The sequence below is a fragment of the Phyllobates terribilis genome, unplaced genomic scaffold (genome assembly GCF_046119375.1).
Source record: "Phyllobates terribilis strain yellow unplaced genomic scaffold, ASM4611937v1 Scaffold_6__1_contigs__length_29720123, whole genome shotgun sequence".
Lineage (NCBI taxonomy): Eukaryota > Metazoa > Chordata > Amphibia > Anura > Dendrobatidae > Phyllobates > Phyllobates terribilis.
The window spans coordinates 7,744,159-7,768,842 of NW_027362766.1; the positions used below are offsets into that span (position 1 = coordinate 7,744,159).

General features: G+C 50.5%; 1 protein-coding gene across 2 annotated transcripts; it reads left to right on the forward strand.

The window, feature by feature from the left end:
• The first annotated feature begins 96 nt into the window (after positions 1-96).
• Positions 97-18,117, forward strand: MUC1 (mucin 1, cell surface associated). 2 transcript variants are annotated; one of them, XM_073637306.1, is made up of 8 exons: positions 97-250; positions 8,428-8,877; positions 8,947-10,241; positions 10,339-10,412; positions 10,547-10,683; positions 10,797-10,915; positions 11,099-11,230; positions 15,823-18,117. In XM_073637306.1, the coding sequence occupies exons 1-8, from the start codon at positions 190-192 to the stop codon at positions 15,889-15,891; spliced, it is 2,337 nt and encodes a 778-aa protein (XP_073493407.1). In that variant the 5' UTR covers positions 97-189; the 3' UTR covers positions 15,892-18,117. The 2 variants fall into 2 exon arrangements, with proteins under 2 accessions (XP_073493407.1, XP_073493405.1); XM_073637304.1 differs by having other exon boundaries at positions 8,428-10,241.
• The last annotated feature ends 6,567 nt before the right edge of the window (positions 18,118-24,684 follow it).

Here is a 24,684-nt window from a genome sequence, read left to right on the forward strand (position 1 = left end):
GATCTGGACAAATTTGCTTTGTGACCTCACAGTTGCAATGAGTGACACGGGACGCAGCCTATCATGCCGGCCTGGGGTGGGGGTGGGGGACATGCACCTGCCTACAGGTGGCTCCAGCATGAAATCAGAAAGCCACAGGCAGCAGCGGCTCAGACTGTTAGCTCCAGCTGAATCACACAGAACGTCAGGATGGCTGCCACCGTGATCGCTACTACTCTCCTCATCATCCTCTCCTGTTCTCATCTTCTCCGTAAGTCAAGCTCTATATGTAATGTATCAATGCCAGGCAGCTGCAGGGAAAATTCTGGAGTATGTAAGAAATAGGGGAAACTGCAGGACATATGGATGGGTATGACAGAGAAACTACAGATGTAGCAGAGCTGAGTGCCCAGTGTTAACTCTACTGTAACTGAATAGCAGGTAACATACTGAGCTCTACTACATCTGTAGACGGATCACATTGACCTCCATGAGAGCCCAGGACAGTAAACTGAGTCATTATTAGTCATTGCTGGTATATTTCTGAACATGATGTAGCAGAGGTGCGTACGTGCTCTTGAGCAAGATATGTCGCCATGTATGAGCAAATAGAACATATGACGAGGCATAATAAAGCTGCTTGAGTTATAGAAAACACCTCCTTCATTGTATTACTACCATTACTGATTTAAATACCTAACCCAGCAAATATCAGAGGTTCTGGGGGTCCAATACTGAAGGACTGTACCCTGCTGAATATGTATGGAGTAGATGGATGGATGTGATGATTGCATGCTTGATACAAAGGGCACCGTGATGGGGTTCACATGTAACCCCAATGCTGAGATTATCCTATTGATGCAGCGATCACATAAGATTATGGGATTTTAGAAGATCAGTTTTTCCTGATCTAGAACACCATGTTTACAGTATTATACCATGTGAACTCTCAAAAAATCAGACTTAAAATGTTCTATCATGTTTTGTAAGGTCAGTGGTGACCAGGATACATCACAATGACACTATGCCAATGATACTCTGTCCAGTAATTGCCTCTTCTAATGGAGAGTATAGAGATAAGTGATCCAGAAACACACAGTAACAGGATGGACAGGGCGTGGATCAGCACAGAATGGCTGATGTCCTTAACCTTCAGAATCATCTATTTTCTCCTCCATTCTCCTCTGTCCCATCCAGACTCTTCTTTCCCCTAAAGACCCGCATGTCCTGTCAAAACTCCTTGCTCCCTGCAAGATATCATTGTCCCCTTTAGACTTTTCTTTCTCCATCCAGACTCCTCTATGACTTCATTGTCCTTTCTGGACTCACTCCAGGCTCCCCTCGTCCCCCTCCAAACATCACTATTTGCCTCCAGACTCCTCTAGATGCCAGTCTATACAGTCCTTTCCAGACTCCTTTTGTACTTTCAGAGTTTTCCAGACATTGTCACCTGGAAGCATGGTACAGTCACTCAAGCTGTAAAGAGAAGGTCTTCTTCTGGAGTGACCCAGAGAATATCAGAGCATAGCATGTGGGGGTACCACAAAGCTGGTTGGATGGATGAGCCCGGCTAAACATGTATGGAGTTTATGGAAGGATGGGTGTGTTGACTATATGGTTGATAAAAGGGCACCTCAATGGGGTCTACCTGTGCCCCAACACTGAAATGATTTTACTTGTGTGAAATCTTCATGGATTGTGTACTGCCAACATTGATCCAAATACCGGACCAAGCAGTTATCAGAGGCAGGAAGAGAATGTGGAGACCGAGCACAGGTGGATAGAGGGGTTAACTCTGATAGATACTTACTTGAGTATATGGGTAAATTGGGGTTATGATTGCATGGTTGATATAAAGGGCACCACTATGGGGTCTACCAGTGGTTTTCCCAAGATCCAGCTGCATTCTTTTCATGTCATATAATAGGAACCCCAAAATCTGGTGTGAACTCCAGAATCTATAATTCATTTGTTCAGTAGGGTCCATGGTTGCAAAGATATATTACAATGGCAAAAAGCTAATGATCACTTCTGATTTTCCCTTTTTGTAAGAGGAAGTATAGAGACAAGTGATCCAGCGATCACTCGGTTATGGCCGTCTGGACAGGGTGTGGACCTGGTACAGAGCTGCCAACACATAAGATACTACTTGTGGTGAAGACCACAGCAAGGCTAATAATTATTTTAAAAGGGAGAGGAGAATAAACCACTGTTCTCTTCAACTCTCCCGTCCTCTTCAGACCCGTTTCCCTTTCAAACTCCTCTGCCCTCCTTCAGATGCCTTTGTCCCCTTCATATTCCTTTCCATCTCCCAGACTCCTCTAGTCCTTCCAGACTAAACTGTCCATTTATAGACTATTCTGTCCCTTCCAAAACTCCTCTGTTCCCTCTAAATTCCCCTAGACTTTGCTGTTCTCCTCAAGACTCTTCTATCTTCCGCTGCTCTCCTCTTCTAGACTTGTCTGCCCCTTTCAAACTCTCCTACAGATGCTTGTTTTCCCTACACTCCTCTATCCCCTCCAGACTCCATGGTCCCCCTCTTCAAACCTCTGTCCTTACCAGATCGCTTTGGCCTCCTCCAGACCCTACTGTCCTCTCTAAACCCCCCTGTTACTTCCAGATCTTGGTACACCTGCTCAAGCCTACTCTGTTGTCCCAAGGGTATATGCACATGTTAGGTATTTGCAGCAGGCACCAAAAGCGCATCTCTTGGCAGTAAAACGCTGCATAAAAAGTGTAAACCCTGAGATAATTCTATTTCCCCTTGAGTTCTGTACATACATGAACATAGAGAGCATATGATAAGGCATGGTATAGCTGCTTGAGCTGTTTAAGGAGGATCTTCTTCTTAATGGATCATGTACTACCATTATTTATACTAACACTGCACTGCATACAGATATTAGAGGTAGGAATTGAATGTGAAGGCAGAGCAGAGCTGGATAGAAGGGTTAATTGATGGATACGTATTTGAGTATATGGATGATTTGGGTTGATGATTGTAGGGTTGATATAATAGGGAACCGCCATGGGATCCACATGCAGCCCAATAACTAAGAGTATAATGGAGAATGTTTCTTCCACTAATGTAGTTTTCACATGACATAAGGAGATACTGACAGAAGTTCTGTCCTGGAACTAGCTGCTTTCTTGTTATGTTAGTATATAATGGAAACCCCAGAATCTATAATTCTCTTGTTCTGACTAAGATCTATCACAATGGCACAAGGCTCCTGATCTCCTTTAATGATTTGCCCTCTTTCTAAGAGGAAGTGATCCAGATAACAACGATGGACAGGGTGTGTACCTGGGACACAGCAGCTTATATCCCTCATAAACATGCACGCTCAACCAAGGAAAATGGCACCACTACAATCCACCATCCTCTTCAGACCCCTTTCAACTCTAAAGTCCTTTGTACGTCTTAGAAACCTTTGTCCTCTTCAGACTCCTTTACTCCTTCCTGGCTCTTCTGCCTGATCCAGACTCCTGTGCCATCTAGACTCCCCTTGCGGACTCCTCTGTCTCTTCAAAACTCCTCTGCTTATCTCCATACTCCTTTGTCTACTCCTAACACCTCTGTCATTTCCAGACTCCCGTGTCTCTTCAAAATCCTGTCTCCCCTCTACTCTTCTGTCTATCTACAGACTTTTTTTTCCACCTCCTAACTCTTCTGCTCTCTTCCTCTAGTCTCCTCTGCCCTTTCAGAACTCTGATCATCCTACAGACTATTCGGTCTTCTCTGGACTTTGCTATCCCCTCCAGGCTACATGGCCCCTCTCCAGACTCTTTTGTCCTCCTCAATAAAATAATGTCCTTACCAGATCACTGTCATCCTCCAGACCATTCTGTCCTCTCCAGACCCCTCTGTCCCTTCTAGACCTGTTTTTTCTCTCAAGACTCCTCAGGCAAGAACATATCTCCTAGACCTATGAGAACAAAGCATAGACCATTCCTCAACTCCTGAACATAAGCTGGTAGGGGACCGTCAGGAGACCCCCAAACACATCAATATGTGCCAAGCCAAGTAATTTCAGGGGACTTGCCCCTTTTCTTTAGGATTATATTGCAGGGGGCAGCTGTGGGACCTTGGCCCTGGTAAATATCTATTGGGCCACTTCTTAGTTTAGTCCAGTCCTGGTAAAGCCGGGTGACAGCCGGTTCCTGGGCCTTTATTGGCTTGTAAATTCCTTTCTGTGGTGGGTTTCGAGCTGCTGAGCACTTGATGACGCACAACGCCCGCTGCTTGTTTTGTTTATTACTCGTTCCTCTCTTAATTTCCTCCTCTTCGTGACTTTCGCTCTCTTTCCTTTTGTTGACTTTTATTTTCAGTGTAAGTATTTACCCCTCGGGGCGGATTCTGATGATTTTCCAACTTGCAGCTTTCAACTCTATAAATTCTGTCCTTATTACTATCCACAGGTTCTTCATCTGTACTCTGTATGTGGGGTACCAACGAGGGATTGGGTGTGTGTGGATTATGGGGTGTCAACGAGGCTAATTGTCTGCTTTTCCAGAGAGAATCTCCAGAATTAGTAGAACTTCCTAATTTTTCTGCATTTGTTTCCTTTGACTGTGCTAAAACCACCTGTAAATTTTTGATGGCATGCAAATAGGGTTACAGAATCCATGCTGATATCCACGTGAAATGGCTGAGGGCATCAGGTTAATCGTCAGGGTGCAGCGTCTTCCTCTGATGGTCATAAAAGCATGTTCCGAGTTCTTGATGTTCTACGTGGAGCCCTCGTAACTTGTAGATGAGGGCGTTCCGGACTCTTGCGACTTTAGGTTTGTCCAATCTCCTGGCCCTACTGGAAGCAGTGGAGATGAGGCCATGGGTATCGCCTTTCCTCTAATACTGGTAAGAATGAGGGGTAGATAAGAGTGGGGGCCTCATTCTGCACTTGTGTACAGCCCAGGCTGGAGGAAACGGTCAGCTTAGGCATTGTCCTGGTACAATCTAAGAAAACCAGAGAAGCTTGGGTCTTATTTGCATCCTATATTCTATAGATCAGCCATATTTCTAATGACGTTATACATAGATATAGCACGTCTGGGGGTACACGTGATGGCCCGACGTTATACATGATCTCAATACGTCTGGGGGTACATGTCATGGCCCTGGAAAGAAAGCCAGCCATCAGGTCTTCTGTAATGAATAAAAATGTTTTATCCATAACGCGTTTCGAGGCCTATCCTATATTGAACTATATGTATATTTTATTCTCCCGGGCCTGCTATGGGCTTTCAGCGCCCATTTGTTCAATTTAAACCTTGTGATCCGTATACTTTTGTCTTTCCGTCTGAAGAATGAGGTGAACGCCTTGAAACGCGTCATGTTTAGACCATACATGTTTTTCTTTACTGAAGTGCCTGGGTTTTTACTAGTTTTCTACTGTTTTCTATATGTCGTGCTGGTCAGCATATTTCTAAGACAGTCCTTGAGGCATCAGCTGCTGTCAAAGGAGACAGACATGCGATTCACATGTTACTACAAGTAGTTGTGCCTTATCATAACAACCCAAGGCGAGAGTCTCCGACACTGTCTGAACTGCACATTCTTCTATCTGAATGGTATTGCACTGCGGGCTGCGCTGGTCTTCTTTTCCACCATAGATAATCAGATAAAGGATAGGCGTATAGCATACATCTATAAATAGTGAATCTTGGATATAAAGAAATAGATAAATATATCTAGATGTATACTTACAGACTTAGCATAGAGTAGAATAGTATGTATGCCAATACAGATTTAATGAAATATCTGTTGCCATGTGTCCCATATGTGACAAGTTTTCAACAGGAGAGATGCACTATATATGTAATCTGCAGTGTCTGGTCATTGGATATGTAGTCATATCATACCAAATCATCATATACATATTATTAGTCAAAAATCCATACATTGCAGTATATTTCATGCCTGAAATACAAATGATTAAAACACCTATCATAAAGAAGAGGGACCTACTATATAAACACATGCTGATAAAAGTGGCAATTGTCATACGAAAAGTGTGTTAGAGAAGCTGGTGGCGCCAAACCCCGACGCGCGTTTCGGACCAAGCCACCACATACCCAATTATATCATAATAAAGATTATTTAATCTTAATTCTATCTATATTTATATTCATTGACAGTGTCTGCTTGTTCTTTTCTTTGGTTTTCTTTTTTTTTTTTCCTCTTTAGAGCAGAACACACGTTTGAGAGAGCTGGGTTCTCTCTCCATGGTCAGGCCTGTCCTCTCCCCACTGTCAGATCTGATCTCCCTCCACTGTCTCCTTCGCTTCTCACACTACAGTCTCATGGTCAAGGTCAGGTCAGTCTCAGTCTCATGGCCAGGTCTGTTTTCTCTCCACAGTCTTGTCCTCTCTCCATGGTTAGGTTCCTTTCTCTCCACAGTCTTGTCCTTTGTCCACTGTCACGTCTGTTCTCTCCCCTTAGTCTCATTCTCACTCCATGTTCAAGTTTTTTCTCTCCACAGTCTCATCATCTCTTCATGTTCAGGTCTGTTCTCCCTCCACAGTCTTGTCCTCTCTCCATTGTCAGTTATCTCCTCACTCCATGTTCAGGTCTCTTCTCTCTCCGCAGTCTCATCCTCTCTTCATGTTCAGGTCTGTTCTCCCTCCACAGTCTCATCCTCTATTCATGTTCAGGTCTCTTTTCTCTCCACAGTCTCATCCTCTCTTCATGTTCAGGTCTCTTCTCTCTCCACAGTCTCATCCTCTCTTCATGTTCAGGTCTCTTCTCTCTCCGCAGTCTCATCCTCTCTTCATGTTCAGGTCTCTTCTCTCTCCGCAGTCTCATCCTCTCTTCATGTTCAGGTCTCTTCTCTCTCCACAGTCTCATCCTCTCTTCATGTTCTGGTCTCTTCTCCCTCCGCAATCTCATCCTCTCTTCATGTTCAGGTCTGTTCTCGCTCCACAGTCTCATCCTCTCTTCATGTTCAGGTCTGTCCTCTCTCCGCAATATCATCCTCTCTTCATGCTTAGGTCTCTTCTCCCTCCACAGTCTCATCCTCTCTTCATGTTCAGGTCTGTTCTTCCTCCACAGTCTCATCCTCTCTTCATGTTCAGGTCTGTTCTCCCTCCACAGTCTCATCCTTTCTTCATGTTCAGGTCTCTTCTCTCTCCGCAGTCTCATCCTCTCTTCATGTTCAGGTCTGTTCTCCCTCCACAGTTTCATCCTCTCTTCATGTTCAGGTCTCTTCTCTCTCCACAGTCTCATCCTCTCTTCATGTTCAGGTCTCTTCTCTCTCCGCAGTCTCATCCTCTCTTCATGTTCAGGTCTCTTCTCTCTCCGCAGTCTCATCCTCTCTTCATGTTCAGGTCTCTTCTCTCTCCGCAGTCTCATCCTCTCTTCGTGTTCAGGTCTTTTCTCTCTCCGCAGTCTCATCCTCTCTTCATGTTCAGGTCTGTTCTCCCTCCACAGTTTCATCCTCTTTTCATGTTCAGGTCTGTTCTCCCTCCAGAGTTTCATCCTCTCTTCATGTTCAGGTCTGTTCTGCCTCCGCAGTCTCATCCTCTCTTCATGTTCAGGTCTCTTCTCTCTCCGCAGTCTCATCCTCTCTTCATGTTCAGGTCTCTTCTCTCTCCGCAGTCTCATCCTCTCTTCATGTTCAGGTCTCTTCTCTCTCCACAGTCTCATCCTCTCTTCATGTTCTGGTCTCTTCTCCCTCCGCAATCTCATCCTCTCTTCATGTTCAGGTCTGTTCTCGCTCGACAGTCTCATCCTCTCTTCATGTTCAGGTCTGTTCTCCCTCCACAGTCTCATCCTCTCTTCATGTTCAGGTCTGTTCTCCCTCCAGAGTTTCATCCTCTCTTCATGCTCAGGTCTCTTCTCCCTCCACAGTCTCATCCTCTCTTCATGTTCAGGTCTCTTCTCTCTCCGCAGTCTCATCCTCTCTTCATGTTCAGGTCTCTTCTCTCTCCGCAGTCTCATCCTCTCTTCATGTTCAGGTCTCTTCTCTCTCCGCAGTCTCATCCTCTCTTCATGTTCAGGTCTCTTCTCTCTCCGCAGTCTCATCCTCTCTTCATGTTCAGGTCTCTTCTCTCTCCGCAGTCTCATCCTCTCTTCATGTTCAGGTCTCTTCTCCCTCCGCAGTCTCATCCTCTCTTCATGTTCAGGTCTGTTCTCCCTCCACAGTTTCATCCTCTCTTCATGTTCAGGTCTGTTCTCTCTCCACAGTCTCATCCTCTCTTCATGTTCAGGTCTGTTCTCCCTCCACAGTCTTGTCCTTTCTCCATAATCTCATCCTCTACGTGTTCAGGTATTTTCTCCCTCCGCAGTCTCATACTTTCTACATGGTCATTTTTCGTTTCTCTCCACATTCTGCTTGTACAGGAAACTTAACTAAATAAGTCTTAGAAGAAATGTTAGCAGGGAGAAGAAACAAAACCATGGTCTACAGTGATATTGTTGGTTTAACATGTTTATTTCGATTTCAGAGATAAAAGCAGATGGAAATACAACACAAGCAAACACAACAGCAACATCAACTGTAGATCAAAATGCAACAGAAACAACCCAAACTAAAAGTATAACAGTAAGCCAAAATACAGAAGAAACAACAACAGCACCTGCTCAAAATACAACACAAATGACAACAATAGGTCAACATACTACAGAAACCACTCTGAGTGGTGTCGGTGTGACAGATGCTACTACAACCAGTCCTGTCAATACCACTGGAATTACAACCGGAGGTGTCAGTGTTCCAGAACACAGTACAACCAATACCACAGAAGCTACCACTGAAGGTGTCAATGCCACAGAACCCAGCACCACTGCTACCACTCCTTCCAATACCACAGAATCTACCACTAAAGGTGTCAATACAACAGAACCCAGCACCACTGCTACCACTCCTTCCAATACCACAGAATCTACCACTAAAGGTGTCAATACTACAGAGCCCACCACCACTGCTTCCACTCCTTCCAATACCACAGAATCTACCACTAAAGGTGTCAATACCACAGAACCCAGCACCACTGCTACTACTCCTTCCAATACCACAGAATCTACCACTAAAGGTGTCAATACCACAGAACCCAGCACCACTGCTACCACTCCTTCCAATACCACAGAATCTACCACTAAAGGTGTCAATACCACAGAACCCAGCACCACTGCTACCACTCCTTCCAATACCACAGAAGCTACCACTAAAGGTGTCAATACAACAGAACCCAGCACCACTGCTACCACTCCTTCCAATACCACAGAATCTACCACTAAAGGTGTCAATACCACAGAACCCAGCACCACTGCTACTACTCCTTCCAATACCACGGAATCTACCACTAAAGGTGTCAATACCACAGAGCCCACCACCACTGCTACTACTCCTTCCAATACCACAGAATCTACCACTAAAGGTGTCAATACCACAGAACCCAGCACCACTGCTACCACTCCTTCCAATACCACGGAATCTACCACTAAAGGTGTCAATACAACAGAACCCAGCACCACTGCTACCACTCCTTCCAATACCACAGAATCTACCACTAAAGGTGTCAATACCACAGAACCCAGCACCACTGCTACCACTCCTTCCAATACCACGGAATCTACCACTAAAGGTGTCAATACAACAGAACCCAGCACCACTGCTACCACTCCTTCCAATACCACGGAATCTACCACTAAAGGTGTCAATACCACAGAACCCAGCACCACTGCTACCACTCCTTCCAATACCACAGAATCTACCACTAAAGGTGTCAATACCACAGAACCCAGCACCACTGCTACCACTCATTCCAATACCACAGAATCTACCACTAAAGGTGTCAATACCACAGAGCCCACCACCACTGCTACCACTCCTTCCAATACCACAGAATCTACCACTAAGGGTGTCAATACTACAGAGCCCACCACCACTGCTACCACTCCTTCCAATACCACAGAATCTACCACTAAAGGTGTCAATACTACAGAGGCCACCACCACTGCTTCCACTCCTTCCAATACCACGGAATCTACCACTAAAGGTGTCAATACTACAGAGCCCACCACCACTGCTACCACTCCTTCCAACAATACCACAGAATCCACCACAAAACCAACCACAACTGTAACCACTCCTTCCAATACCACAGAACCCACCACAACAATGGTACCTACCACGGTATCTACTCAACCAGCATTTGTGTACATACGAATGCGAATTACCAATATGGCTTATTCCATCTTACTGAATGACCCCACCTCTAGAGAATTTAAGAATCTGGAGAAAAGCATTCAAACAATGGTAAGCAGCCTGCGTCCTCCTGGGCTGATGGGTGGCGGAGTTGGAGACTTTTCTCACTATTATACTGATTTCTATCTGATGCTTTTGCCTCTTACAGTTCAATGATGTCTTTAACTGCTCCGCCTGCTCCACCAAGCAGACGTACGCTGGAGTCACAGTCCTTTCCTTCAGGTATGTTTGGGGCTTGATCTCGGAGGGTGGTTGTCACCTACAGTGTGGTGGACACCATGCCGTCAGTTGCCAACGCTGCTCCTATTTCTGACTTTTGTTTCGGTCTTGTGTCATTGATCATATTCTCCCATCAGCGCTGGATCTGTGATCGCCAACACCAGAGTTGAATTTACAGGATCTCAGCCTGCAGAAGGAGCTAAAGCCATCCTCGATGAAGCGTTGTCCAACAACTCAAACGAGATTAATGGGCTCAGAATCACTGACTTGCAAGGTAAGAATCATAGTTCACAGCCGTTCGTGTTACATACCATTCTCAGAAGAAGGTAGACCGTTATACTTGTATAATAAGATGTTGTGATGTGACCACGATTCTCCTCCTTACAGTCAGTAACGATCCAATCTCATCTGATGCATCTTCAGCCCCAGTCCCGGGATGGGGCATCGCTCTGCTGGTTCTGGCTGCCATCATCCTGCTAGTTGCTATCATTTTCCTGATTATCATGGTGAGTACAATTCCCCAATTTTCAACATTTACCTCTAATTGTTACTGAGGAAGGGGGACGCAGTGACCTATGAAGAGTATTCGCTCAATTCTCTCTTTGTAGTGACTTCGGTCCTTGCATCGTGGCTCACCAGAGGTTCCTCTGTCACTTGTATACTGCTAACTGTGATTGTCTTCTCCGCAGTCTGTCATGTTGTGCAGAAGAAGGTCTACAGGATACATGGATGTGTTTGCGACCCGTGGTTCCTACCACTCCATGAACGACTACACATCCTACCAAACACATGGACGATATGTGGCCCCAACGAAACATGACGTAAGTGCTCTTGATACTCATGGCTTGAGCTCTTCATTGCACATGACTTGGCTGCAGAGATTGAACTGATGCCCAAAATTGTTTAGAACCGCAAAGAAGGTTGTGCTGTTATATGTAGAGGTGCAGTTGTTCTGGCTACATCTATAAAATAAGTTCTTACTTCTTCATTAGATGGCTTCTCATATAACCATGGCTCCTCTCAGGGTTTGTAGCTCATCTCCAGTGACTATTGCGCTCAGGTCCACTCTTCTTAGGGCCTACGGTTCCATCAATAGAGGTGGCTCCTCTCAGGGTTGTTGGCTTTATCTATGGAGGTAGCTCCTCTCAGGGTTGTTGGCTTCATCTATGGAGGTGGCTCCTGTCAAGGTTGGTGGCTTCATCTATATAGGTAGCTCCTCTCGGGGTTGGTGGCTTAATCTATGGATATATCTCCTGTCAGGGGTGGCTCCTCTCAGGGTTGGTGGCTTCATCTATCGGGGTGGCTCATCTCAGGGCTGTGACTTCATCTATAGCTGTGGCTCCTTTCAAGATTGCTGGCTTCATCTATAGAGGTGGCTCCTCTTAGGGTTGGTGGCTTCATCCATAGACGTGGTTCCTCACAGGGCTAATGGTTCCATTTATAGAAACTGCTACTCTCAAAGTTTGTAATTGCATTTATAGAGAGATCTTCTGAGGGTTGGTGGCTCCAGCTTTAGCAGCTCCTCTCAAGGCTCATGGTTCAGTTAATAGAGGTGTCTCCTATCAGGGTCGGTGGCTTCATCTATAGAGATGACTCCTATCAGAGTTTGTGGCTTCATCTATAGAGGCAGTTCCTCTCACAATTTGTGGCTCAATCTATAGAGGTGACTCTTTTCAGGGCTCGTGGCTCCATTTATAGAAACTGCTCCTCTCAGGGTTTGTGGTTGCATTTATAGAGTGATCTCCTGAGGGTTGGTGGTTCCTGCTATAGAAGAAGCTGCTTTTGCAGCCCATATTTCAGTCAATAGAGGTGACTTCACTTTGGGCTTGTGGCTTTCCTCTCAGGGTTGCAAGCTTAATCTATAAAGGTGGCTCCTCCCTGGATTAGTGGCTCCATTTATATAGATGGCTCTTCTCAGGGTTTGTGGCTCCATCTATAGAGGTGACTCTTTTCAGGGCCCGTGGCTCCATTTTAGAGACAACTCCTCTAAGGAGTTGTGATTCCATTTACAGAGAGTGATCTTCTGAGGGTTGGTGACTCCAACTATAGAAGCAGCTACTCTCAGATTTTATGGTTCACTTGATATAGGTGGACTTTCTGAAAGTTAGCGGCTTTATCTATGGCGGTGTTTCCTGTCAGGGTTGGTGGCTTCATTCATAGAGGTGGCTCCTCTAAGGGTTTTTGATGACATTTATAGACTGATCTTTTGATGGTTGGTGGCTCGAGCTATAGAAGAAGCTCCTCTCAAGGCTCATAGTTCAGTCTATAGAGGTGGCTTCACTTGGGGCGTGTGGCCTTTTTCATTTTTGTGATGTAGCTTCACACCTTTTTGCTATGGACGTTTCTTCGCTTGTTGCACCTGGTTAATAATTGACTTTTCGGCTCGATGCCCGGTAGACATGTGAACGGAGCAGGTGACATTAGGGGAAGCAGCCGGTACTGTATGGGAGGTGTAAGCATTAATTAGCTATTCACCCCTGTGTTGGTCGCAGTTATAAACAATCCCTGAGCATTGTGGGATGGGGGATATTGTGGGTGATGGAGTATTTTGGTTAGAGGAGCATTGTAGCAATAGTCTAAGTCTCAGCTGTCAGTGGAACAACCTGGACGTGTTTGAAGCTGTCTAAATACAATGCCTCTCCCCCTTCTTCCTTCTCCTCCCTCGTCGTCCTCCTCCACGATTCTTTTCTCCTTCTTCCTCTTTCACCCCTTCCCTACGCTATGTCCTTTTCTTGCTCTTCTTTATCGTTCGCTGGATCTTACTCCTCCCCTCCTACTTTCCCTTCTCCCCCATTTTCTCTTGTTCCTCATTTACTCTCTCATACTAGTCCGCTATCTTTTCCTCCTCAACGTTTCTTCTTCCTCCGGCCCCAATCCTCTTTCTCTTGTTCTTATTCCTCCTCCACTTTTTCTTCTTTCTCCTCCTCATCTTCCTCTTCCTTTAATTCCTACCTTAAGCTCTCATTTTCCTCCCATACCTTTTCCTCCTCTCAATCTTACCCTTCATTATCTTCCACCTTCTCTTCCTCCATTTCCTCTTGTTCCTCTTCCACCTATATAACCCCTCCTAGTCTCCTCCTCCTTTCCCTCTTCTTAATCTTTTTCTTTCTCTTCCTTCTCTTTGGCTTCTTCCTTCTCTGTGCCTTTTCCTTACTCCTCCTTTTCCTCTTCCTCTTCCTTTTCCTCTTCCTCCTCGTATTCCCTTTTCCCATTCCTCTTCTTCTCTGCTGTACCTTTTTCTCTTCTTCTTCCTCTGGCCATATGCACTAATGTAACATCTAAAGTACTCCCAACATCATGATGTTCGGAGAGAGGACTGTAATCCTCATCATCTGCTTATTGCCTGCCATAGCCTCCTCCCCTGATCAATCTACTACACAGTCTTCCATTATTAGCCACCGCTCTGCTTCCATCCTGCCTGCAGGTCACATTTCTCCTGTCCTTGACAGCCGTGTGACTGGTGCCAGCAGGATACCGGAGCCTCTCGCAGAGCATTGCACCACGTAGTGCAGTCACATGTTCACATAATAAAACAGAGAGAGGCAGCACCATAGTTATCCACAGTGCACCCGAAGCCTGACCAACTGCCCCAGCAGCCCCTCTCCAACAGTGACACAAAGAGCAGCCCCCTCTCCCCTGCGGGTGACAGGAGCAGCCCCCTCTCCCCTGCGGGTGACAGGAGCAGCCCCCTCTCCCCTGCGGGTGACAGGAGCAGCCCCCTCTCCCCTGCGGGTGACAGGAGCAGCCCCCTCTCCCCTGCGGGTGACAGGAGCAGCCGCCTCTCCCCTGCGGGTGACAGGAGCAGCCGCCTCTCCCCTGCGGGTGACAGGAGCAGCCCCCTCTCCCCTGCGGGTGACAGGAGCAGCCCCCTCTCCCCTGCGGGTGACAGGAGCAGCCCCCTCTCCCCTGCGGGTGACAGGAGCAGCCCCCTCTCCCCTGCGGGTGACAGGAGCAGCCCCCTCTCCCCTGCGGGTGACAGGAGCAGCCCCCTCTCCCCTGCGGGTGACAGGAGCAGCCCCCTCTCCCCTGCGGGTGACAGGAGCAGCCCCCTGTCCCCTGCGGGTGACAGGAGCAGCCCCCTGTCCCCTGCGGGTGACAGGAGCAGCCCCCTGTCCCCTGCGGGTGACAGGAGCAGCCCCCTCTCCCCTGCGGGTGACAGGAGCAGCCCCCTGTCCCCTGCGGGTGACAGGAGCAGCCCCCTCTCCCCTGCGGGTGACAGGAGCAGCCCCCTCTCCCCTGCGGGTGACAGGAGCAGCCCCCTCTCCCCTGCGGGTGACAGGAGCAGCCCCCTCTCCCCTGCGGGTGACAGGAGCAGCCCCCTCTCCCCTGCGGGTGACAGGAGCAGCCCCCTCTCCCCTGCGGGTGACAGGAGCAGCCCCCTCTCCCCTGCGGGTGACACGAGCAGCCCCCTCTCCCCTGCGGGTGACACGAGCAGCCCCCTCTCCCCTGCGGGTGACACGAGCAGCCCCCTCTCCCCTGCGGGTGACACGAGCAGCCCCCTCTCCCCTGCGGGTGACACGAGCAGCCCCCTCTCTCCTGCAGGGACACCAGCAACCCCTCTCCCTTCAGGTGACACCAGCAGTCCTTTTGGTTGGGTTAGAGTTCTTCCTATTATCCACAGGCCATGACCATTAATAAAGAGGGCAGAAAATCAAGAAAACTAAAATTAGAACAGGAGACCCCCCCCCCGCACTGTGTCCCCCAGAACTTCACCATGTCTGTCATAGCTTTCTAGATTTGGCTCACTGGGCCAGGCCTCGGAGGGTGTTCAGGAGGGCTGACTGCCGTGCATCCTGCGATCCTGTATTGGATTTTTCCAAGGATATCCTGCCAGTTGTACAGATCTTATCTAGTCTGGATAATTATGTGGAGTCTGAGCTGCTGGTTGAAGAGGTTGGGTCATCTTTGGCCACTTTTTCTTCTGAGGTAAGGTGCAGCTTAGTTTCTGAAGTCTTGGCACCATCTGACCCCACAAAGTTTTGCCATATTGACTCAAATGTGAAAAGCTGGTGGTGACTGGACCTCTGGGGGGAGGTGAAGACTGAGACCTGTCATCCAGGGTTACTCATTACCACAATGACTTGCATAAACTTCCATATACAAATAGTGACATATAGCCCCCCTCGTCCACAGCTGATGGCACCTGAGACACATTTACACCTTGTCCACGCCCCACTTTCAGTCTCCAGGAGTCACTTTGACTTCCCGTACACTTGTGTCTTGATTCTTCTTGTCCTCTTAAGTCAATTCCTTCCATTGTTCAAGGGTATTAATTAGATTCTTCCTGTAACCAAACACGCTCCGTGGTCACATCCTCATTCTTCGTCTTAAGCCTCTTATTGCCGGAGACTTTTCATATCCTGCACCTCGATCAGACTCATGTCTTACATTGACCCTTTTTCTCTCTCTTCAGCCTTCAGGTAATGGGACGAAGAACCTGTACTCGTACTCCAACCAAGGTCTGGAGACCAATGACTTGTGAGCTTCACCACAAAACTAGGGGACCGGGCCAGAGCTCCGGGGGAACGGCCACAAGGGCTCTGCCCACAGACTTGTTATGGACAAGGTGCTTGAATGGACATGTAAAGAACCCATTGTTGTTTCTGTGCATCATCTATCCATATAGTGGTAGCTCTACGTCGTGATATCTTCACGTCATGGCATTGTTGCGTTGTGGCATTTCTTCATTCTCTTATCTCCACGCCATTGTATATCCTGTGCCATTGGACCACACGCCATCCTCTTCTTATCAGGAGACCATTGTCCTTCCACCATTGTGTACAGCTGGTCTGAGAACCTACCATTGTCCTTCCACCATTGTGTACAGCTGGTCTGAGGACCTACCATTGTCCTTCCACCATTGTGTACAGCTGGTCTGAGGACCTACCATTGTCCTTCCACCATTGTGTACAGCTGGTCTGAGAACCTACCATTGTCCTTCCACCATTGTGTACAGCTGGTCTGAGGACCTACCATTGTCCTTCCACCATTGTGTACAGCTGGTCTGAGGACCTACCATTGTCCTTCCACCATTGTGTACAGCTGGTCTGAGGACCTACCATTGTCCTTCCACCATTGTGTACAGCTGCTCTGAGGACCTACCATTGTCCTTCCACCATTGTGTACAGCTGGTCTGAGGACCTACCGTTGTCCTTCCACCATTATGTACAGCTGATCTGAGGACCTACCATTGTCCTTCCACCATTGTGTACAGCTGGTCTGAGGACCTACCGTTGTCCTTCCACCATTCTGTACAGCTGATCTGAGGACCTACCGTTGTTCTTCCACCATTGTGTACAGCTGGTCTGAGGACCTCTCTCCCGCACGTGGTCACCAACCATCATTTTTATTTTCTTGATAAGCAATTCATGATGGACAGATGACATTTTCAGGGCTTCAGATGATCCGTGATATCTGTCCAAATACAGATGTGGATTCAATACTGACATTTGCTGTGAGCGGACAATAACTACGGTCAAAACGATCTGCACCATCACCCCCATATAAAAAAATAAAATCATGGACACTGGAAAAAAGTCAACCCCAGTCCTGCACTCCCTATAAAACATGATGTTTAATGGTGTGAACCGCCATGTTCATAATCTTCAAACAGGAATAAAGGAGGAAGCCATCAAATTTCATATTGTTAAATAGAGAGGACTGTACGGTTGTTATATACAGAGAGGACTGTACGGTTGTTATATACAGAGAGGACTGTACGGTTGTTATATACAGAGAGGACTGTACGGTTGTTATATACAGAGAGGACTGTACGGTTGTTATATACAGAGAGGACTGTACGGTTGTTAGATAATAGAGAGGACTGTACGGTTGTTAGATAATAGAGAGGACTGTACGGTTATTAGATATAGAGATAACTGTACGGTTGTTATATACAGAGAGGACTGTACGGTTGTTATATACAGAGAGGACTGTACGGTTGTTAGATAATAGAGAGGACTGTACGGTTGTTATATACAGAGAGGACTGTACGGTTGTTAGATAATAGAGAGGACTGTACGGTTGTTAGGTATAGAGAGGACTGTACGGTTGTTGGATAATAGAGAGGACTGTACGGTTGTTAGGTATAGAGAGGACTGTACGGTTGTTGGATAATAGAGAGGACTGTACGGTTGTTAGGTATAGAGAGGACTGTACGGTTGTTAGATAATAGAGAGGACTGTACGGTTGTTAGGTATAGAGAGGACTGTACGGTTGTTGGATAATAGAGAGGACTGTACGGTTGTTAGGTATAGAGAGGACTGTACGGTTGTTAGGTATAGAGAGGACTGTACGGTTGTTAGGTATAGAGAGGACTGTACGGTTGTTAGGTATAGAGAGGACTGTACGGTTGTTGGATAATAGAGAGGACTGTACGGTTGTTAGGTATAGAGAGGACTGTACGGTTGTTGGATAATAGAGAGGACTGTACGGTTGTTAGGTATAGAGAGGACTGTACGGTTGTTAGGTATAGAGAGGACTGTACGGTTGTTAGGTATAGAGATGACTGTACGGTTGTTAGGTATAGAGAGGACTGTACGGTTGTTAGGTATAGGGAGGACTGTACGGTTGTTAGCGGAGGAGTGTGGAGTTATTTCATAGAGGAGACCTGTTTGGTTCTCCTCTCTTGCTGCCATCTTCTGCCCCGGTGAACTGGAGGAATGTCCTCTCCCTGTAGTGACACCCTCAGAGACTTGCATACACTTGTTTGCTTTGGCAGTGATTCCCCCGCTGCTGCTACTCCTCCTTCTTGTTATAACGATAACCCACCGTAGACAAGACCGCTCTGGGGCAGCAGAACCAGTGTCTCAATGTATGGGGTCGGATGTACCGGGTGAAGTCCCCCCCTGGCCTGTGAAGACCACCGTCATGTGACTGTACTCTGGACCAGGGCACAGGCCTAATGACCCCCAACTCCTGCCCCTGCCGCCATGGCCACCAAAAAAGATGGGAGATGGTGCTGTGACCAGACATGGGGGGATTATGGAGACTGTAAATGTGACTTGTAATTAAGGTGCTAGTTTAGGCTAGGTGACTACAAGGGGCCATTGATATGTTGTACAGTGCATGAGGACCCTCTTTGTCCCATCCTTCAGTTTTGGGTGACGGCAGGTTCTGGATGATCAATGTTACATGACGGTTCCTCCTCCGTCACTGCTACTAAGTGCCAAAGTCCGGCTCATACACTGCCCAATACACCACCAGTGATCATTACAGTCTGCTCCGCCTGTATACCCCGCATCCTGCTCCGCCTGTATACCCCGCATCCTGCTCCGCCTGTATACCCCGCATCCTGCTCCGCCTGTATACCCCGCATCCTGCTCCGCCTGTATACCCCGCATCCTGCTCCGCCTGTATACCCCGCATCCTGCTCCGCCTGTATACCCCGCATTCTGCTCCGCCTGTATACCCCGCATCCTGCTCCGCCTGTATACCCCGCATCCTGCTCCGCCTGTATACCCCGCATCCTGCTCCGCCTGTATACCCCGCATCCTGCTCCGCCTGTATACCCCGCATCCTGCTCCGCCTGTATACCCCGCATCCTGCTCCGCCTGTATACCCCGCATCCTGCTCCGCCTGTATACCCCGCATCCTGCTCCGCCTGTATACCCCGCATCCTGCTCCGCCTGTATACCCCGCATCCTGCTCCGCCTGTATACCCCGCATCCTGCTCCGCCTGTATACCCCGCATCCTGCTCCGCCTGTATACCCCGCATCCTGCTCCGCCTGTATACCCCGCATTCTGCTCCGCCTGTATACCCCGCATCCTGCTCCGCCTGTATACCCCGCATCCTGCTCCGCCTGTATACCCCGCATCCTGCTCCGCCTGTATACCCCGCATCCTGCTCCGCCTGTATACCCCGCATCCTGCTCCGCCTGTATACCCCGCATCCTGCTCCGCCTGTATACCCCGCATCCTGCTCCGCCTGTATACCCCGCATCCTGCTCCGCCTGTATACCCCGCATTCTGCTCCGCCTGTATACCCCGCATTCTGCTCCGCCTGTATACCCCGCATTCTGCTCCGCCTGTATACCCCGCATTCTGCTCCGCCTGTATACCCCGCATTCTGCTCCGCCTGTATACCCCGCATCCTGCTCCGCCTGTATACCCCGCATCCTGCTCCGCCTGTATACCCCGCATCCTGCTCCGCCTGTATACCCCGCATCCTGCTCCGCCTGTATACCCCGCATCCTGCTCCGCCTGTATACCCCGCATCCTGCTCCGCCTGTATACCCCGCATTCTGCTCCACCCTTATACCCCGCATTCTGCGCCTCCTGTATACCCCGCATTCTGCGCCTCCTGTATACCCCGCATTCTCCTCCGCCCTTATACCCCGCATTCTGCTCCGCCCGTATACCCCGCATTCTGCTCCGCCCGTATACCCCGCATTCTGCTCCGCCCGTATACCCCGCATTCTGCTCCGCCCTTATACCTCGCATTCTGCTCCGCCTTTATACCTCGCATTCTGCTCCGCCTTTATACCCCGCATTCTGCTCCGCCTGTATACCCCGCATTCTGCCGCGCCTGTATACCCCGCATTCTGCCGCGCCTGTATACCCCGCATTCTGCCGCGCCTGTATACCCCGCATTCTGCCGCGCCTGTATACCCCGCATTCTGCCGCGCCTGTATACCCCGCATTCTGCTCCGCCTGTATACCCCGCATTCTGCTCCGCCTGTATACCCCGCATTCTGCTCCGCCTGTATACCCCGCATTCTGCTCCGCCTGTATACCTCGCATTCTGCTCTGCCTGTATACCCCGCATTCTGCTCCACCCTTATACCCCGCATTCTGCTCCGCCTGTATACCCCGCATCCTGCTCCGCCTGTATACCCCGCATCCTGCTCCGCCTGTATACCCCGCATTCTGCTCCGCCTGTATACCCCGCATTCTGCTCCGCCTGTATACCCCGCATTCTGCTCCGCCTGTATACCCCGCATTCTGCTCCGCCTGTATACCTCGCATTCTGCTCCGCCTGTATACCCCGCATTCTGCTCCACCCTTATACCCCGCATCCTGCTCCGCCTGTATACCCCGCATCCTGCTCCGCCTGTATACCCCGCATCCTGCTCCGCCTGTATACCCCGCATCCTGCTCCGCCTGTATACCCCGCATTCTGCTCCGCCTGTATACCCCGCATCCTGCTCCGCCTGTATACCCCGCATCCTGCTCCGCCTGTATACCCCGCATCCTGCTCCGCCTGTATACCCCGCATCCTGCTCCGCCTGTATACCCCGCATCCTGCTCCGCCTGTATACCCCGCATCCTGCTCCGCCTGTATACCCCGCATCCTGCTCCGCCTGTATACCCCGCATTCTGCTCCGCCTGTATACCCCGCATTCTGCTCCGCCTGTATACCCCGCATTCTGCTCCGCCTGTATACCCCGCATTCTGCTCCGCCTGTATACCCCGCATCCTGCTCCGCCTGTATACCCCGCATCCTGCTCCGCCTGTATACCCCGCATCCTGCTCCGCCTGTATACCCCGCATTCTGCTCCGCCTGTATACCCCGCATCCTGCTCCGCCTGTATACCCCGCATCCTGCTCCGCCTGTATACCCCGCATTCTGCTCCACCCTTATACCCCGCATTCTGCGCCTCCTGTATACCCCGCATTCTGCGCCTCCTGTATACCCCGCATTCTCCTCCGCCCTTATACCCCGCATTCTGCTCCGCCCGTATACCCCGCATTCTGCTCCGCCCGTATACCCCGCATTCTGCTCCGCCCGTATACCCCGCATTCTGCTCCGCCCTTATACCTCGCATTCTGCTCCGCCTTTATACCTCGCATTCTGCTCCGCCTTTATACCCCGCATTCTGCTCCGCCTGTATACCCCGCATTCTGCCGCGCCTGTATACCCCACATTCTGCCGCGCCTGTATACCCCGCATTCTGCCGCGCCTGTATACCCCGCATTCTGCCGCGCCTGTATACCCCGCATTCTGCCGCGCCTGTATACCCCGCATTCTGCTCCGCCTGTATACCCCGCATTCTGCTCCGCCTGTATACCCCGCATTCTGCTCCGCCTGTATACCCCGCATTCTGCTCCGCCTGTATACCTCGCATTCTGCTCTGCCTGTATACCCCGCATTCTGCTCCACCCTTATACCCCGCATTCTGCTCCGCCTGTATACCCCGCATTCTGCTCCGCCTGTATACCCCGCATTCTGCTCCGCCTGTATACCTCGCATTCTGCTCCGCCTGTATACCCCGCATCCTGCTCCGCCTGTATACCCCGCATCCTGCTCCGCCTGTATACCCCGCATTCTGCTCCACCCTTATACCCCGCATTCTGCGCCTCCTGTATACCCCGCATTCTCCTCCGCCCGTATACCCCGCATTCTGCTCCGCCCGTATACCCCGCATTCTGCTCCGCCCTTATACCTCGCATTCTGCTCCGCCTTTATACCTCGCATTCTGCTCCGCCTTTATACCCCGCATTCTGCTCCGCCTGTATACCTCGCATTCTGCTCCGCCTGTATACCCCGCATTCTGCTCCGCCTGTATACCCCGCATTCTGCTCCGCCCTTATACCCCGCATTCTGCTCCGCCCGTATACCCCGCATTCTGCTCCGCCCGTATACCCCGCATTCTGCTCCGCCCGTATACCCCGCATTCTGCTCCGCCCTTATACCTCGCATTCTGCTCCGCCTTTATACCCCGCATTCTGCTCCGCCTGTATACCCCGCATTCTGCCGCGCCCGTATACCCCGCATTCTGCTCCGCCTGTATACCCCGCATTCTGCTCCGCCTGTATACCCCGCATTCTGCTCCGCCTGTATACCTCGCATTCTGCTCTGCCTGTATACCCTGCATTCTGCTCCACCCTTATACCCCGCATTCTGCTCCGCCTGTATACCCCGCATTCTGCTCCGCCTGTATACCCCGCATTCTGCTCCGCCTGTATACCTCGCATTCTGCTCCGCCTGTATACCCCGCATTCTGCTCCACCTGTATACCCCGCATTCTGCTCCACCCTTATACCCCGCATTCTGCTCTGCCTGTATACACCACAGTCTACCTGTATTGCCTGTATTCTTCTCTGCCTGTATATACCACCTATACTGATCCTTCTGTATACCCAGCGGTCTACCTGTTTTGTCTGTATTCTGCTGCTCCTGTATATCATGCATTCTGCCTGTATACCCCACAGTCTGATCCACCTATATACCCCACAGTTGGCTTTAGCGGAGAACAGGTTGCGGTGTGTACAGGTGTTGCAGACGGGTGCACCCTGCTCCACGTGATTACAGAAATGTCTATTTATATGTAAACTCTTCTATGATTTGTGATAAATAAAGGAACTTTCCGTCACTCGCCTCCTCCACATCATTACGTGTCTGGTCTGCTGTGGGCGCAGCTCCCTCTCCCGCTCTTCCTCCATATTTCTCCTCTCTGCTGTGCTGGAAAGAGTTAAATGACGGAGCTGCAGTTTTCAAGCTGTGTGCACAGGGTGGCGGGGAGTGTCCCGCTATAATGCAGGCCGTCCACAGGGTGGTGGGGAGTGTCCCGCTATAATGCAGGCCGTCACAGGGTGACGAGGAGTGTCCCGCTATACATGCAGGCCGTCACAGGGTGGCGGGGTGTGTCCCGCTATACATGCAGGCCGTTCACAGGGTGGCGGGGATTGTCCCGCTATACATGCAGGCCGTCCACAGGGTGGCGGGGAGTGTCCCACTATAATGCAGGCCGTCACAGGGTGGCAAGGAGTGTCCCACTATACATGCAGGCCGTCCACAGGGTGGCGGGGAGTGTCACACTATAATGCAGGCCGTCACAGGGTGGCGGGGAGTGTCCCGCTATACATGCAGGCCGTCCACAGGGTGGCAGGGAGTGTCCCGCTATACATGCAGGTCGTCCACAGGGTGGCGAGGAGTGTCCCGCTATACATACAGGCCGTCCACAGGGTGGCGGGGAGTGTCCCACTATAATGCAGGCCGTCACAGGGTGGCAAGGAGTGTCCCGCTATACATGCAGGCTGTCACAGGGTGGCGGGGTGTGTCCCGCTATACATGCAGGCCATCCACAGGGTGACGGGTAGTGTCCCGCTATACATGCAGGCGGTCCACAGGGTGGCGGGGAGTGTCCTGCTATACATGCAGGCCGTCCACAGGGTGCCGGGTAGTGTCCCGCTATACATGCAGGCGGTCCACAGGGTGGCGAGGAGTGTCCCGCTATACATGCAGGCTGTCCACAGAGTGGCGAGGAGTGTCCCGCTATACATGCAGGCCGTCACAGGGTGGCGGGGAGTGTCCCGCTATACATGCAGGCCGTCACAGGGTGGCGGGGAGTGTCCCACTATACATGCAGGCCGTCACAGGGTGGCGAGGAGTGTCCCGCTATACATGCAGGCCTTCACAGGGTGGCGAGGAGTGTCCCGCTATGCATGCAGGCCGTCCACAGGGTGGCGGGGAGTGTCCCGCTATACATGCAGGCCGTCACAGGGTGGCAAGGAGTGCCCCGCTATACATGCAGGCCGTCACAGGGTGGCGGGGAGTGTCCCGCTATGCATGCAGGCCGTCCACAGGGTGGCGGGGAGTGTCCCGCTATGCATGCAGGCCGTCACAGGGTGGCAAGGAGTGCCCCGCTATACATGCAGGCCGTCACAGGGTGGCGGGGAGTGTCCCGCTATACATGCAGGCCATCACAGGGTGGCGAGGAGTGTCCCGCTATACATGCAGGCCGTCACAGGGTGGCGAGGAGTGTCCCGCTATGCATGCAGGCCGTCCACAGGGTGGCGGGGAGTGTCCCGCTATACATGCAGGCCGTCACAGGGTGGCGGGGAGTGTCCCGCTATACATGCAGGCCGTCACAGGGTGGCGGGGAGTGTTCCGCTATACATGCAGGCCGTCCACAGGGTGGCGGGGAGTGTCCCGCTATACACGCAGGCCGTCCACAGGGTGGCGGGGAGTGTCCCGCTATACATGCAGGCCGTCCACAGGGTGGCGGGGAGTGTCCCGCTATACATGCAGGCCGTCCACAGGGTGGCGGGGAGTGTCCCGCTATACATGCAGGCCGTCACAGGGTGGCGAGGAGTGTCCCGCTATGCATGCAGGCCGTCCACAGGGTGGCGGGGAGTGTCCCGCTATACATGCAGGCCGTCACAGGGTGGCGGGGAGTGTCCCGCTATACATGCAGGCCGTCACAGGGTGGCGGGGAGTGTTCCGCTATACATGCAGGCCGTCCACAGGGTGGCGGGGAGTGTCCCGCTATACACGCAGGCCGTCCACAGGGTGGCGGGGAGTGTCCCGCTATACATGCAGGCCGTCACAGG

Coding starts and splice junctions, on each gene's coding strand:
- MUC1 (XM_073637304.1), top strand. CDS start 190: ATGGCTGCCACCGTGATCGCTACTACTCTCCTCATCATCCTCTCCTGT. Junction 10,242..10,338: donor AGAAAAGCATTCAAACAATG/GTAAGCAGCCTG, acceptor TGCCTCTTACAG/TTCAATGATGTCTTTAACTG. Junction 11,231..15,822: donor TGGCCCCAACGAAACATGAC/GTAAGTGCTCTT, acceptor CTCTCTCTTCAG/CCTTCAGGTAATGGGACGAA.